The sequence below is a fragment of the Rhyacophila brunnea genome, unplaced genomic scaffold (genome assembly GCF_057557595.1).
Source record: "Rhyacophila brunnea isolate RB1 unplaced genomic scaffold, BYU_Rbru_1.0 scaffold_17, whole genome shotgun sequence".
Classification (NCBI taxonomy): Eukaryota; Metazoa; Arthropoda; class Insecta; order Trichoptera; family Rhyacophilidae; genus Rhyacophila; species Rhyacophila brunnea.
Window position 1 is genome coordinate 38,875,246 of NW_028232827.1, and position 16,730 is coordinate 38,891,975.

The 16,730-nt window shown below is 33.8% G+C and overlaps 1 protein-coding gene across 2 annotated transcripts in view; it reads right to left on the minus strand.

The window, feature by feature from the left end:
* Positions 1–16,730, minus strand: part of LOC147074057 (beta-glucuronidase) — a 69,812-nt gene that overhangs the window by 39,463 nt on the left and 13,619 nt on the right. Inside the window, exons 1-2 of one of the 2 annotated variants that reach the window (XM_085944630.1) lie at positions 6,974–7,014; positions 4,191–4,412 (exon numbers count right to left, since the gene is read on the minus strand). In XM_085944630.1, the coding sequence (XP_085800756.1) occupies positions 4,191–4,382 (192 nt within the window). In that variant the 5' untranslated portion in view covers positions 4,383–4,412; positions 6,974–7,014. Of the gene's footprint in view, positions 1–4,190; positions 4,413–6,973; positions 7,015–16,730 lie in introns of those variants that run through there. The other variant, XM_085944629.1, reaches the window with a different exon arrangement.

Here is a 16,730-nt window from a genome sequence, read left to right on the forward strand (position 1 = left end):
GTACGAAAAAGCAAGGACATGGTTATTAATAAGTAATTATAAAAAATGCCTTATCTGATTGGAGCAATTCTGGTGTCTAATTAATACATTGACAAACAATTTCATTTCTACCCACAAAAAATGACTGCACCAAATATGAAACAAAAACTTGATGGAGCTAGTATGTAGTAGTAATTCTGACAGACAGTTTCAAAATTGGTGGACCGAAATGTACAGCGTAATTGAAAAAAGTGATAAACCTATACGTGTGCTATGTTGTGTGAGTGGCATCTAGAACATCATTTTTTTTTTTTAAATTGGATTCTTAAAAACTATTTTTTCCCCAAGAAAAACTGCTCGGCACGTCAGACAGTCGAAAAATATTATTTGGGAATTTTTGGCACGCGTACGTAAAAAGGTTCAAAAGGCTCGCCAGCCCTGGTCTAAGCCTTAAAAGTAAGCACTACCACCCCTTGTGAGCGCTGTAGGAATCAGGGAATTGCTGGTCCCAGATAAGCACTCAGAATGAAAATGGAATAGGATATAATCATATAAATAGAAACCCGTCCAGCGGATCCACTATTAGATGGGAGTTACCATGTCACAACGACACCAGGTATTGGTATTCTCCTGCTCGCTATAGGTTCGAAGCAGCTCCTCTACTGGAATCCAGAAAGGATTTCTCGAGCGAAGACCCTTCCTTGGCGGAGATGTTATGTCAGTATAGGAGCAGGAGTTTTAGGTTATTTAAAATATTCAATATATTCCCTCAATGTGCCCATGTTTCGTCTTATCTTTAGTATCGTAGTAGTAGTCCGACATGTCCATGCGGAGGGGAAATTCAGGATGCCAACCACATCCTCCGGGAATGTCTTAGAATGTGCTCCGAACGGGAGGAGATGCTCAGGTCGGTCCAACCAGCTATTAGGCCCATTGGGCCGTCCGACTTGGTTGCTACTAAGGCCAATTATCTTGCATTTTTAAAATTTGCGGCGTCTTACTGCGGTCTTGAAGATCTCTTCGCATAATTTTTGCTGTCCGTATGATTAGCTTCATTATTTTTGTTATATATACACTAGAATCATTTTTATTTTTATATTTTCCCTGTGCTCTTCTCAGTCTTCTCTCCCCGGCACTTTGCATTAGAAAGTAACTTTAAACTCAGTCAGAGCCAGTGTTGCCATATTTTGAAAGTGGAATTATAGTACAAAGCCTCCAAAATTATAGTATTTGGGGATAAAATATAGTACGCGTTGTCATCTGTTGAAAATGAAAATTTTCCCAATTTTTTACAGTCGACTCGTTTTTATTAGGTGAAATATTTCGTCGCGGGCCGCAGGTTCCCAATTTTTCATGGTCAGCTTGTTTTTTTTAGGAAAAATATTTCGTCGCGGGCCGCAGGTTCCCAATTTTTCATAGTCGGCTTGTTTTTTTTAGGAAAAATATTTCATCGCGGGCCGCAGGTTCCCATTTTTCATGGTCGGCTTGTTTTTTTTAGGAAAAATATTTCGCCGCGGGCCGCAAATTTCCAAATTTCCGAAGACCACTCGATTGCGAAATGGCAAGTGCAAAATTGTAGTACTTTTATGTAAAATTATAGTACGATTTTCAAAATTATAGTACAAATACTATAATTATAGTACGGTTGGCAACACTGGATGGCATAGACGATAGGCTAGAAAAATATAGTACGCGTTGAGTGACGATATTTTTCTACATTTTCAAAAAATTAAACGTGGGGTAATTAACGTCTTGTTTTTTAGACAAAATTCAAATGTTAAGTCAGTGGTTTCCAAACTGTTTTTTACTACGCCTCCCTTTAAAAAAATCTAATCTAGGCGCCCCCTCCTTATTACATTAAATAATACAGAAACCTTTTTAAATAGTCAACAATGTACCTACTTACGAATACAAAAATGAAAAATTAATAAACATAGTTTTACTACTTATATTACATTAATTTTTGACGAATGTGCTTGTTTATTAGCACAATCAACTTCAATCACAGAAAATAAAATGAGTTCCCTGATTTCAATAGTTAAGTAGTCAATCCAAATTCATCTTCGTTCATTGACAAAATGGATTCTATCATGGACCCCACATCCTGACGCTGACCCTCCGGGTCAGGATTTTTCAACCACATATTTAAAATATTTTATAACTTCGACTTTTTTTTTACTATTAATACAATAATGTGAAAAGTGCATTAGCAAACTAACCAATAACTCAGTAAATAGATTTTTGTTTGCTTCAATATATCTGGCGTAGAAATCATTAAAAGTGGAGAAATGGCTTTTTGAAATAACTTTTTTTTTGTCATGTTGATTTCCTAAGCTCCATTTTTTTATGAATGCCTTCACTTTGTCGTTTTAAATCAGTAAATGCATTAGTGGTCCTTAGATTGATTTATTTACTCAATTTTTACTGAAGGTATTATATCATTTAAATTACAACCAAATAGTCAAGTTTAACAACAAAATTATGGTTCCTAAACAAATTTGCCTCAAATATCAACATTATGATTAATTTGACCATTTTATTTCATTTTTTACGAGATAGCCATTGCGCTTCACAATAGTATAGAAGTGAGGGATTATAAAATTAGTCTCCATACTTGCAGAAAGGTTTGCAAACAACCTTTAATAGGACTGTTTTTTGTATAGTTTATAACTAGCGACCGTTTTATAAACTATGCATTTGCAAACTGCAAACCTGTGGCTACATTAATTGTGTTAAACTTTTCGCGCCTCCGTTTGCAACACTCCGCGCCTCAGGTTGGAAATCGCTGTGTTAAGTAATTAACGTCACCTTTTTTAGACATGCGGATTATTTATTTCTTTTGCTTCTCAAGGATTATTTTGGCGTTGTTTTTCTTCTATTGGCAATTTTTTTCCGATTTCTCAAAATTATAGTATTTTGGGCGTACTATACCTGTTTTATATCGTACATAGTACGCAGACGAAAATTATAGTACGAATACTATAATTATAGTACGGTTGGCAACACTGGTCAGAGCTCACTTTGAGCGTAGCAACCTTAGTCCTGGGTATCTTCTACTAGGGCATTCCCGGCCTAAAACTGAACTAGATGCTTCACATCGCTAATGTAGGGCCACGTGATACGCTCGATTAAGACCGGGTGTGGTGGGAAACGGGTTTTGGTTTGGAGGGATAACTTCAATGTTTCTTTAGTATCCTCGACAGCACGGGTAGTGTCATTAATGATACGCATGCCTTGTGTGTCGATATTGTTGGCATAAACATATAATATCAGGGTTCGAAATGGATCGGAGTGCACCGGAGCGCCGTTCCGAGTTTCCGGTAAAATTATCGCTCCGTCTCGTGGAAAAAGTAATTTCTGAGCTAGATAGGCTATAATACCAAAAAATCTAGCTCACTTATTTTTATAAAATACACATAAAATTTGATACCTATGTAAATATCTTCAGAAAAAATGTCGAGCGCTCCGGTTTGTAAACTTTTCCATTTTGAGCGCAGTATAATATAATTATGTTTGCAAAACGTTTTATTTATTAGGTATGTTATAACATTAATTCCCAGTCCTATTGAGACTTTAAAAAAATTCTTTTCAGTGTTTCTGCTTGCATCTGTGACTCGTTATAGATCGGAGATTTTAAACGCCTAAGTAAAGAATACACCTAGATAATATTTTTTTTATATTTCGCTTCAACTCTTCGATTTGTCTCCCTTCGTCAATAGGCAACGGATGTATATTATTCATATATTTCATCATGAGATTCGGTTTATGTAATTTAATAAAATAGTAACGCCAAAAAGAATTAGGAGCATACTTCAGTGAAACGGCAAATACTTTTCAACTATAGGTGCCATGAAATTTCGGAATCGCTGGCAGTCGGAGAACGAAAGTCGAGCTGTGAACAAGTCAATTTGTTTTGTGATGGCGACGGGGGAATTAATTCTTAAATAGTGTAAAGAAAGACTAAAAAACGTTACTTATTTACTTAAAAAAGAAAACATGTCAATGAATATATTATTATTATTACTAATAGAATAATAAACATAACATTAAATGGACGCATGTTGACTTTTTATGGCAAATTATGTTTTGTTCTGCACGCGTCGTTTGCACAATCGTCGCGTCGCATAGTCACGATCGTTTTAGACCGTGCCGCAGCTGAAATATCTATAGCCTTAAATATTCAATTTTATCATCCGTGAAGATTCACTTACTTTAGCCAAGTCCGAATTGAACCATTCGTTCTTGAATCCGAATTCAGGATCGGTCGGGGAGAGTCTGAAGTTCCAGATGCCGTCCAGTGATTTGAGTTCTCTGGTCTCCGACTCCATGGGGAAAAGAGCGCCCCCGCGAGCTGCCGGGGAAGACGCTGCCAGGACTGTCATGCGTTGGCCCATCGTGAGCATGAAAGTGAGCGTCACCCAATTTCGAGCCCTCTGGAAATAATAAAAAAAAAGTGAGGTTGATTAATTTTATTGTAAAGTTAGACACATATGTGCTAGGGTTAGTAATTCCGGGATTAAAAATGCTGTAATCCCGTAACTTCGGGAATAGTTTTTGCAGGAGCATCGTGGATCGTGGCGCTTTTCGAAAAATATAGTGTTACCAGTCAAATATAATAATATACCTACTCGTTGATTACTGCAGGGCTATTCTAACTAGTGTTGTTAACACGATAACATTTTGCCGTTATGTTTCTTGATCCAAAATAACACGGATATCATTCGGGGCAATTCCGTAGGTATACAAGGCGGTTATCTATGAGTAATTGTATTTGCATTGTCACATATTTTTGTCTGACTTATACACGGTGTAAATGAGAATTCTGCCATTATTGCTACATGTCGATAGTCCAGTTCGTAAGTCAGACAACTATAAAAAAATGAAATTTGAGTTAAATATGCAATTTTGTGTAAAATTTTATACTGTACCTGGTTCAGTACTCAGATATCTCCAAAATGCCGCCAAAAATGCTAATGCTGATAAACTTCTAAAGAATTAAACGAAATGTTGATATTGTCTGGTTCATTAAAAGAATATTTCTAAATGTCCTCTCTAAATGTCTCTACAAGTACCTAATCTTTAAACACCTGTTGATAAAATATATAAAATTCGGGCATAAATCAATAATATTTGATTTTTCGGTGACCATTAGAATATTGCTTTTGCTATTATCTCAAAACTAGTTATTTGGAGTTGTCTGACTAATGAACTGGACGATCTTTGTGTGTCCCTGATAACTTCTAGGATATAGGGAGCATCAGTTGTTTGTTCTCCTAAGGTGCAGAGTGCAGAACTAACTTGCCATTGGTATCGCCAATTGGGAGGGCAATAACTCTGTTAAACCAAATCGTTTCGGATGTTGACATATTCCACCTACGTAAGGATGAGTATTTATATGTGAGCATTGTTTTATAAATTCTTAAAATAGGGTCTACTTAGGGACCGTCAACATATTATGACGTCACACGATTTTGGCTATTTTAGCCCCCTCCCTAAACGTTTAAAAAACAGAAAAAATGTTTTTCTTTAATATTTATCCTTAAATCCTCGATCCCTAATATTGTAATAATATTGCAGTTTCGGATCCTTTCATATTTTTGTTTACTTTGTGACGTCACATTTTCTCTGACTCCCCCCCCCCCTCGCCCATTCGTTACAAATCATCACGTTATTTCAGACATCCATGACGTCATATTATATGGGCCCCTTAGCCTTGTATCCAATTTATATTTTTTTTATTTACTCTTTACACAGTTTTAACTTAATACTGCATATATTTACTTTTTATAAGTACCTATATACTGTTTTAATACTATTTCTTTGTTTTTAACTGCCATGTTGTGAACGTCTTAAATTGATAATTTGTAAAATAAATAAAATTTGATTGAATTAGTAACGTAACGGCACTGCGTCTTACTTGACTCCAAATGCATCCGATTAGAATCAAGTATGGCGTGAAAATATGTTAGTAGGCAGTACCTAGGTACTCAAGGACATTTTGACAGCTCACTGTTAAAGCGGTCATGAGTAGCTTGCTATATAGAAAACATCACGCCCAACGGTAAAGTTAACTTCCTGGAATAATTAACTTCTTGAATACGACTTATCACATTTATCACTTTATTTTATTTATTTTTGAGTTAGGTAAGTGATATGTTAGAATAGCCCTGCTGTAGGGCTATTCTATAGAATTTGAAGGCCGCTACTTACTGACCTGTATTATATTACCTATTCTATCAGCTTGTTTTTTCACATTTAGGTATTATGCAATCTTTGTTTCAAATGCACATCTCGGTTTTAATATGTGTTGAGCAAGTGGTTAACACATATTTCTCGTAAAAATAATATGTTACCTACGAAACCTCTTCGAGGGTGGCTAAGATCCACATAGGATTGTAGAGCCAAATTTAAATATAATTTGTGTTTTATATCGTAAGTACATTGGTATGATCATTATACCGAATGTTATATAACTATGTGAATAAATTATAATAGCTTTATGTAAGTAGGTACCGACATAATAGGTATGTACAATACAAAATAGAATTTATAATTAATGAAAATGCATAGGTAGGTAGTAAGTTGTCAAAGTTTTGAAAACTGCATCTCAGGTTATTAAATTCAGACAATATAATTGTACTTAATACATATTTAATATAAAATAATAGTAATAAAACAGGAAGTCTTCACATACATTTAGTTTGGTTTACGTATTATTCTCTAATAAGACAAAACAAAGTTATATTGAAATGAAAAATTATTGTAGTCGCGTCGGTAAAGCAGTTTCCTGTTTTAGATTTCTTGGCAATCACAAATTGACCTACTGACAGCTGCAAACAGAAACTTCAACGAAAGGAAATACGAAGATAATGGTGCATTACGCTGTGTTCACGAGATAAGGTTAAACATGCATTTAAAACACTTTACATTATCATGATTGGTATGCAACTCGTGGAGAAAAACATGTAGTTTTACGCTGCGAAAGTTTACTAACCTCAAAAAAGTGTATCGCCGGGATCTGTGTATTTTTAGACTAAACGTCAACGATTTTATTCGTCTGACATAACTTGTATGTTTTTTAAATCGTAGGCGGGATGCCATTATAAAATTGCTGATCTAGAGGCGAATGGTACATTAATCGCTACCTTTTGTTAAGTATGTTTTAATTATATTAGAGATACGCCGATAATAATGTATCGTAAATGATTATTGTATATTATTTTATTACAAATAAACCTGTATGTACTCAGAGTATCTAATACAATTGTAGGTACCTACGACTATTATTGTAAATCAAGCAAGGTTAACTATGTAACACATTGGAATATTAATCTAATAGTTACTACCTAATAGGACGTAATATTATATATTTTGACAATGATTTGTCATCTTTTCATCGTTCACACTGCCTATATAATTAACCAGATAAATAGCATTTTTCCGATGCAATAGTAGTGATGAAATAACATGTTTATTGTATTCAATATTTGAATTATATCTTTAGTAGAAACTACAATAATATGCATGCTTAAAAAAATAATTTAACGTTCTAAGCATTTAGATGTTTTATTATTTAATACCTAGGTATAGGTAGTATAAACAGGGGCGCGCCAGGCGGAGGTGTTTGGGGGTGCGCAATACCCAGGCGGCAGGAATCGGAAGGCGGCAACACACAGAAAAAGATTGTTTAATAATTTTATTTAAAAAAAAATATTAAATTCAGTTACATAAGCCCCGTGAATGCAGTCCAACGAATTGTTTGGGGTAGCATATGATAAAATGAAGATCACGATAAGAAGATAAGTATTATAAATTAAATCTTCTGTTGAAATAATATATCGCGATATTCTAAGTAGAGTACTTATACGTTTCATAACTTAACATAACACTCCGGCTCTAGAACGAAAATGATGTAAGTAATATATTCTAAAAATACATATAATTATCTATTTATTTATTATTACATATATTAATACAAGAGTGAATATCATTTGATCTAATATTATGCGAGGTAATCAGGCAAAGAGGCGTATCATTGTAGTAAAAACTGCATAAAAGGTGCAAAGTTATAAAACGTATACTCTACGTTGCATGATTACCTATCAATGGGGGCAATCAAAGAATTAATGCGTAATATATTTAAAAATGCTTAATAATATTATAATTGTATATATAATAATATACATATTCTTAATACGTTTAAGATATATGAGTAACATAGTTATATATCATAGTTACATACAAAAAATGCCGAAATGATTTCTCTCGGTGTTAATACAATGGGATAGCTTACCTATGATCTATGACCAAAGGCGCCAAAATTTAACTGATTCATGGAGCTATAAAAAATGTTAATAAAGGCAATGTCTCCGGAGTTAATAAAAAGTCAAAAATGTTGCTAACAAAGTAAGTGGCCAATCTCATCGATGCATAATATGACGTATTGATAATTTCAAAGAGCTTCACGTTAAAAAAAACTAAATAGGAAAATAAGAAAAATAAAAGAATTTCCGTCAAAATCTTTCTTTTATATTTGGGGAGCAGCGATTATTTTAGGTAGGTATCTACCCTGGCGGCAACCATCTTTGGCGCCCTGCCCCACTGGTTATACTCATGTTATAATTTCAGTTATTGACTTCACAATTAAACTTAACAATGACAGGTTAGTTATGCAGATTAATACCACAAACAAATAATGGGACTATTTTATAACATATTCTCATGAATTATCAGAAAAAAAGTCTCACAATCGGTGATGCCTGCAGAGAGTGAAGTTTGTCTTATTGCCTCGGGTGTAAAAATACCTGGTTACGCCTCTGTTTAATCGTATAACTATTGCAAAAACCAAAACGTATTGCAGGTATTTCATATTGTAGTGTTAGTTAACAATTTATTTTTCTCGTATTATAGTTATAAGCAGGGCTCGAAATGGACCGGAGCGCACCGGAGCGCCGTTCCGGTTCGTGGAATCGGTAAAATTATCGCTCCGTCTCGTGGAAAAAATAATTTGCCCATCTGAGCTAGATAGGCCGTATAACAAAATTTGTTTGTTTTATTTACACACTTTACACACTTATTTTTATAACATTTGATAACTATGTAAATATCTTCAGAAAATTATAGAGCGCTCCGGTTCGTAAACTTTTCCATTTCGAGCGCTGGTTATAAGATTTTATAAAATATATCAATTTGATTAATTATTAATTATTCGCAAGTGCAAGACGTCATCATAAGTTAATTAGGTTAACACGCCCTGACGCCATCTATGAATTATGTCGATAGTATCACTTCAATACCTTGATAAATTTATTATAAAGCTGGTTGATCGCCTTGGTGAAATTTGAAACACTTCTATAGAACTAATTTATTCTGACAGTAAAAGATATAACGCTTTTCTAATATGGACTTTTCTGAGGTTTTTCAAAATTATGTATGTACTTTTAATTTATTCAATATTTTCAATTTATTTATTTTTACCATATTGTGGACATTACAAATTATAAGTTTAAGACGTTCACGACATGACATTTAGAAACAAATAAATATAAAACAGTATTACATAAAAAAAAGAGATAGATAGTAAGTTATTAAACAGTAGAAATGTGTAAATACAAAAAATATTAATTAGATAGGTGCAGGGAAGTACACCGGATGAGTTAAGCAGACACTATTTTAAGAATTTATAAAACAACGTCCACCTATACTCATCCTCACGTAGATGGAATATAATATCAACACCCAAAGCAATTTCGTTGAACATAGTTATCGCCCTCCCAATTGGCATTACCAGTGGGAGGTTGGTTCTGCACATTGGGAGAATAAACAACTGATGCTCTCTATTTCTAAGATAGTTAACAGAGACACAGGTCAACACTGCCCAGAATGGCAGAGTTCTCTTACTTAAACATAAAATAACTATTTAAATATAAAGTATAATATAACGTACAGTTGAAACGAATATAATTATTAGTTATTATTAGGGAATCCAATCCCGAGCCAAAATTCTGATCCCGGGATTTCGGGACTACAATTTGACAATCCCGGGACTGGTCCCGGGATTGACATTTTTTTTCATTGTTAATATAAAAATTTTATATTTACAAATAACATTGATAAAATCAGTCAAAAATAAATCTAGTATATTTTATACTATTTAAGACATTTATTGTTAATATTGTATACGTTCAATCTTGGAAATACATAAGTTTAATGGAGTAAATAATATTGTAATATAAATAATAATGTGAATTTAATATGAGATTGCTGTTTCTGATAGTAAAGACTTGATGAATGGGTTAGGGAGATTTAAAATAGTAAAGCAAATCATAGTGTATGGCCTTTCCACTTCATAAATCTTATTAGTCAGCCAAATATGAAACTGCTGTAAAACGTATGAGATCATGGTGGAATTACTTTGTAGTGCTAAGCATTGTTTTTTTCCAATTTTTCTCATTTTTATTAATTTATGTGAAAAAATAAAATGAATCGGCAACTTCAACATGGGTATAAATCAAACATCATTCAAACTCAGTTTATTTCTAATGTAGTTATTTGTTATTAAAAGTATTTTTCTGTTATATTTTCGTTTTTATTTTATTTTCCATAACAATTGATAAAAAATCAATCCCGAAAGTTTCGGGATTATATTTATCAATCCCGGGATTCATAGGTATCGAAAATAGATCCCGTGATTGGAAACCCTAGTCATGAGACTGATAAATAAGTTATTGATTATCGGTACTGAAGTAAAATACGACAATTTACATAGATTTTGTGTCAAAGATCAGTGAAGAGTCAAAAAGGAAAATGTAATATCTTCGATAATACCCAATATGGGATCGTTGACCCAAATAATGTCAAAATTCTAAATAATTATGCAAATCGAGCACAAGCAAACAATGATGTTGATAAAATTTGCATGCAAATTTGTTTATTGTCTCCTTTCTTGGATATGCAATCACAAAAGTGTCTGCTAGTCTCTATACATTTTATAAAAAGAATCATTTTGTGACGTCATGCTAGATATTAGATGCCCAGGGATTCCCAAATGGTTTTTGATCAGGAGCACATTACATTTTATGATCAGCAAGGGAGTGACGGACGCGTGATATTCTGCAATGAAACTTCCATAATTTTAAAGAGTGAAAATAATATAGATACCTACAATTTACGAATACCTAACAATTAATTGTTGAAGTCAATGCTTTTATAGGACAGCGAAGCCGTTTCAACCGTTTAACGAAAGAGCTTGTCGGTTTCATTCGGTTATAACTAAATAACGACTGGTCCGATGTTGACGAAACTTACACACCTTATAGATTTTTTTTTAAATTCTGTCTATTTTTTGTCCTGTTACCACACAAGAACAAATTATTATTTTAGACCTAATTAGACCTTTCACACCTATACTACATTGTTGGTTTCACTTTAATATAGTTACATCTTGATATTTCAAGAGGTTTAGAATTTCCCGGAAATAATGTAATAGGTAAAGTGGTCAGGTAGCAGCGGTGGACAGGTGAGGTGAGTTCGAAGAGTTTGCTATCTCATTGATTAACCATTTGACTCGATTTTAGAATGTAAATTTTTGATCGAGCGAATACCGATTTCAAAGGTTACCTATCAAGAAGTAAGTACTATTGTAACGCAGGTCACTTTTTACAACGTTTTTCTTAGAGCTCGTATTCTTATTTGTCCTGTACAAATCTTGCAGTCGATTTTTAACTAACTTCCCGATTAGCTAGACATTTGAAACTTTTAGAATATATCAGAACACGATGCCAATGCATTTTTTTAATACGTTTAGCCATCTTTAAGTAGAATTGAATTCATTTTCAGTTAATTCTGTTTTGTATGAAAAATTATTTCGAAACCATTATTGGTTGCTAAGCGGATGGTCATAGCAACTAAATTATTAATACATACGTGCGTTACTATGGAAATCAATATGAATGTCAAAATGACATTTCAGTATTACTTCTATCAAGTACAATTTTTTTTTATCATAAGCTAGTCAAGTCAAGTTTATATGATTCAACAGAAAACTTAAAAACGTTGTAAGTATATAAAAAGTTCTTTTTACCTAGTAATTATTCATTATATGAAGCAGAAACCTGGATGATAATACGTATTTTTATTTGAATTTACGAGATTTGGGAGGGAAATAAGATGACATTTAAGGGTTATATTTTGATTTTTCCACTGACCCACTAATTCTGACAAGTGTCTTGTACACCAATGATAAAACTTACTTAGGTACCTACCCGACAATATATTTAATATATATATATATTTAAACTAGCTTTATTTTAACGGACCTGTTAAAATATTTAATTCGAAATAAAATCTATCTTGACGTTTTTTCATTTTGCTGCGATTGTACTAAAATATGTCCGCGTGTACGCTGTGGGAACCACTGTTCTAACGCAATGTTTTCACACCAGCAATAATTGAATCGGTAATATAATTATTTTCATTATCGATTTGCATAATATTTTCGCTAAATTTAAATATACTTACACCAATGTCCATTCAAAAAATCAAAAACATTTATTCAAAAATAGAATAATTTTATTTGTTTGATTGTTTGTAAACCAGTTTTATGGCTTTTTATCCAAAAAAAAAATGTCATGATTGGGCAAAATGCGTTCCACACCGATTAATATTTTAATGTGGCAATCATCAATAATTAAACGATTTAAAAATATATAATATACATATTTTACATTTGGTTACATGACCACAGTATAAATAAATAATATAAGTGCATAATATTATTAGTATTATTAGTGATTACCTTCGTTTTTATACCAGTCAAGGCCGCGAAGGTTTTTTGACATAGTATTATTATGACAGGTGTACGTGCAGGTTAAGTATCAGTTGGTTATAAATCTTGGCCACTTTTTATGGAAGATTTAAAAAAAATCAGCATCGTTTCGCTTTACGTTACATCACCATTGTCTTATTCATTAGATTAGATAATAATCAGTTGTGGATTGAGGCACCTGAAGGCTCTAGGCATGGCCCAAGGAGGGGACTAACAGGGCTCTAGCCTGGGGGCTATACCTCAGTTAAGGCACGGTCTAAAATTTCTCAATCTTAGGTTACAGATGTCAAATATGAATCACTTGCACATGGTACGTTTGAATTTCAAGATGTTTGTTTGTTTTCGATTCCGTGATAACCATAGATGTAGCGGCTCTCGTGGTGCAGTGGGTAAGGCGCTGGCCTTCCCGAGCGGGCACCCGAGAGTTCTAGGTTCGATTCCCGGTCATGACAAAAACATTTATGTGTTTTTCTCAAAGCCTGGGTGTTTGTGATTGTTCAAAATTACTAATAACCACCTTGTACGAAAAAGCAAGGACATGGTTATTAATAATTCTAAAAAAAAAAAAAACCATAGATGTAGAAGAAAATCTTCCAACATACATATTTGAAAGTAAAGTTAAAAAAAACAGGTTACTGCTGCTAGTTGCAAGATATTTTGCATTCCAGCGTATCTATTCTATATACAAGACGGTATGTGCAGCTATCGAGGGTAGTTTTTCATATTTTTGTATTGAAGTATGAAGGCTATACCTCAGTTGAGGCACGGTCTAAAAAGATCGTGGCTAGGCGATGCGCGGATTGCAGGTCGCGGGTGCAAATGACGCATGCCAAACGAAATATAATTTGTCATATAAATCCAAAACGTTTTTAGTCATCTTTACACGATTTAAGAATTAATACCCCCGTCGCTATCGCGAAACAAATTGACGTATTGACACTTCGACGTTCGCTCTCCGAATGCCAGCGAGTCCAAAATTTCGTCGCGCCTATAGTTGAAAATTATTTTCCGTTTCACTGATGTGGCGTCTTAAGGGATCGGCCAGCCAAGTGGTTAAACACACATCACAAAATTGCACTAATAGTAAAATAAATTCGCACTTCCGACATGGTACTAACTAAAACAAAAATATGTACCTAACTGCGATGCAATTTTTGATTATTGTTTGTCGATATTCGACAATTCCACAATTCAAGTGGGTGTATTAAAAAATACAAAATATCTCGCTATACCATATACATAATATATCGCTATAAAATAACCTAAATTGTTCCTCGAACACTATTTAGAATACTCAACTGTAAATCGTCACACTGCCTTTAACCTTAGCGATAGGTAGGGGGGCCGCTGAATATTCTAGCCTGATGGCCCGCTTCAAGATGCGGGGGCCATGGCCCTAAGCGTAAACGTGTTGGCGTGTGTCTGAGCTAGGTAGGCCATATTATAAGAAAAAATTCCAACACATATTTTTACAAAACATATATCAAATTGTTAGATACCTATATATATGGCAATATTTTCGGAAAATTGGCAAGCGCTCCGCTTCATAAAATTTTCCATTTCGAGCGCTGTTTATACTCTGAATTAGCATTGCAGTGGGTATCAAATTATATTATTTTCGTTGAAATTAGTGGGAAAATGCGTAGTTTTTATTAGTTAAAACTTTTTGAACGATACTATGGAATGTACCTAATTTTGCATGCCGCATAAATTGTCTATCGCAGAATCTATCAAATTTCACAGGAAAGTTAATTTTTAACATTAGATAATATCTTTTAAAGTTCTTGATAATGTGCTCGATTCAATTTGCGGCGTCATATTGCCAACGTGAAGATCTCTTCACTTAGAATGTTCGTCAGTTTTGTATTAGCTTTAATTTGTTACTTACTACAATTTTTAATATTGCCTCTAGGTGCTCATCTCTACCATGGGCACCTTAACTTAAAGTCACGTAAATTCAGTCAAAGCAAATTTGAGTGCATGGTGACCTTAGTCTTGGGTAACTGCTCCTCAGACATTCCCAGTCATAAAAATAAAAATGATGCTTCACATCCAAACGTACCGTGATGCGCCCGATTAAGACCGGGTGTGGTTGTGGGGGTCCATTAACTACAATGTGCTCGATTCAACCTGTAGATATCGCGACTGTCTATACATCAGATCTGTCTATAAACCATCATGAATAGTGGGGTTTACGCATTTTTCGTTTGTTTTCCAAGAGCTTTTAGGAACATAGTGTAAGTCTAAGAGATCATTTGATGTTAAAATGGCTTCAATATGTGAGAAATAGAAATATTACGATATTTTAATACTGAGATGAATCGAGTCATCAAGAGGCAGAACACATTCAAAAGGTAGACCTAAAGGCTGCTGGATCGAGGAAAATTTTAATTCTGCGGAAGTGTGGTAACGCAACGCACCGGACTGAGTCCGGACCGGACGAATCAGCATGGAAAAGCCTTCATACAGCAGTCGAAAGATCCAGGCTCATGATGGTAATGCATTAATAAAATATGTAAGTATATAAGATTTAATATTAATTTTAAAATATCCGCTAAATTTAATTATGTTTACCGTAATTATTCCAAACTAGGGATAACTACAGCACTCGAAATGGAAAATTTTACGAACCGGAGGGCTCGTTAATTTTCTGAAAATATCAACATAGTTGTTTCAGTGTATTTGATTTTTTGTTATATGGCCATTCTATGTCAAATGGTAAAATTATTTTTTCCTCGAGACAGAACGACATTATTGCCGATTTTACGACCCGGAACGGCGCTCCGGTCATTTCGAGCCCTGCATATGCATGTTGATTAAAATAGATTGAATAGTTTATTTCACTACATATTTTAAGAATAAGGAATGCCACTTTGATACACATCTATACCAATTTCAGTTTGCTTAGTTACAATATTGGTAATGTAAGAATATGATTAGTAATATCGGTTCATTTCATTTCAAAATGATCTAAGCATTGATTGCTCCTGATTGATCTTTATTATTGTTTAAACTTAATATCTCTATAATCCGATATTATAACTAGCAACTATTTGATAAAGTGAGATGAATACAAAAGATAATACCATCGGTAAAAACATGTGATTCCATTAATATCAATCTTAGTCTCATTATATTTTTGGACATTGTTTTTTATAAGAATACTCTTCAGGAAGATTTGATGTCGTCTGCGGCTTAATCCTTTCTGTTTATGCAGAGACATGCCATGACGAATATTGACGATGACAGCTACAAACCCTTCGACAGGCATAATATCTTTATATTATACAATACATAGATGATGCCTACATCCTATAAGTAAACTTCTTTACAGTGAAGATAGGGACTATGTTTCTATTCATCTCGATTCCACTCACCCCCTAACTAAGATAGGTACCTACAACAGGTTTTGATAACCTTTTTTGCTAAATGACTGAATTAATTTATTTTTTAAGGTTTAATACTTTTAAACATTTAAATCCAAACTGTTATCTAGCAGGTAACACAAATACAGAAAACAGAATATGAACTAAACAATGTTATGACCAGTCCTCATATATGAATCGGAATATGGAGTTAATGGAGTAAATAATATTGTAATATAGAGAATAATGTCAAAGTAAGTTTCAAACAAGTAACAGTTTCTTTTTATTTATTTAAGAAAAGATAACATTCATAAAATTCTGCGTAGAAACAAGTACATGCCTGCACGTCCGTGGCACTGGCGGTTAGACGCAGTTCGCGTGCCAGAACGTCAGTGGCGTCTAGCTGGTCAAATGAACGAATTTATTATTTTGCTGATGTTCTAACGATTGTGTATGACAACAAAAAATGGTTATTTATTAACCGTGAGCATCCGGCGATTCGCCATGTGAAATTTGCAGGTACATACACTTAATACAGATAATTTTGTACACATACTAAT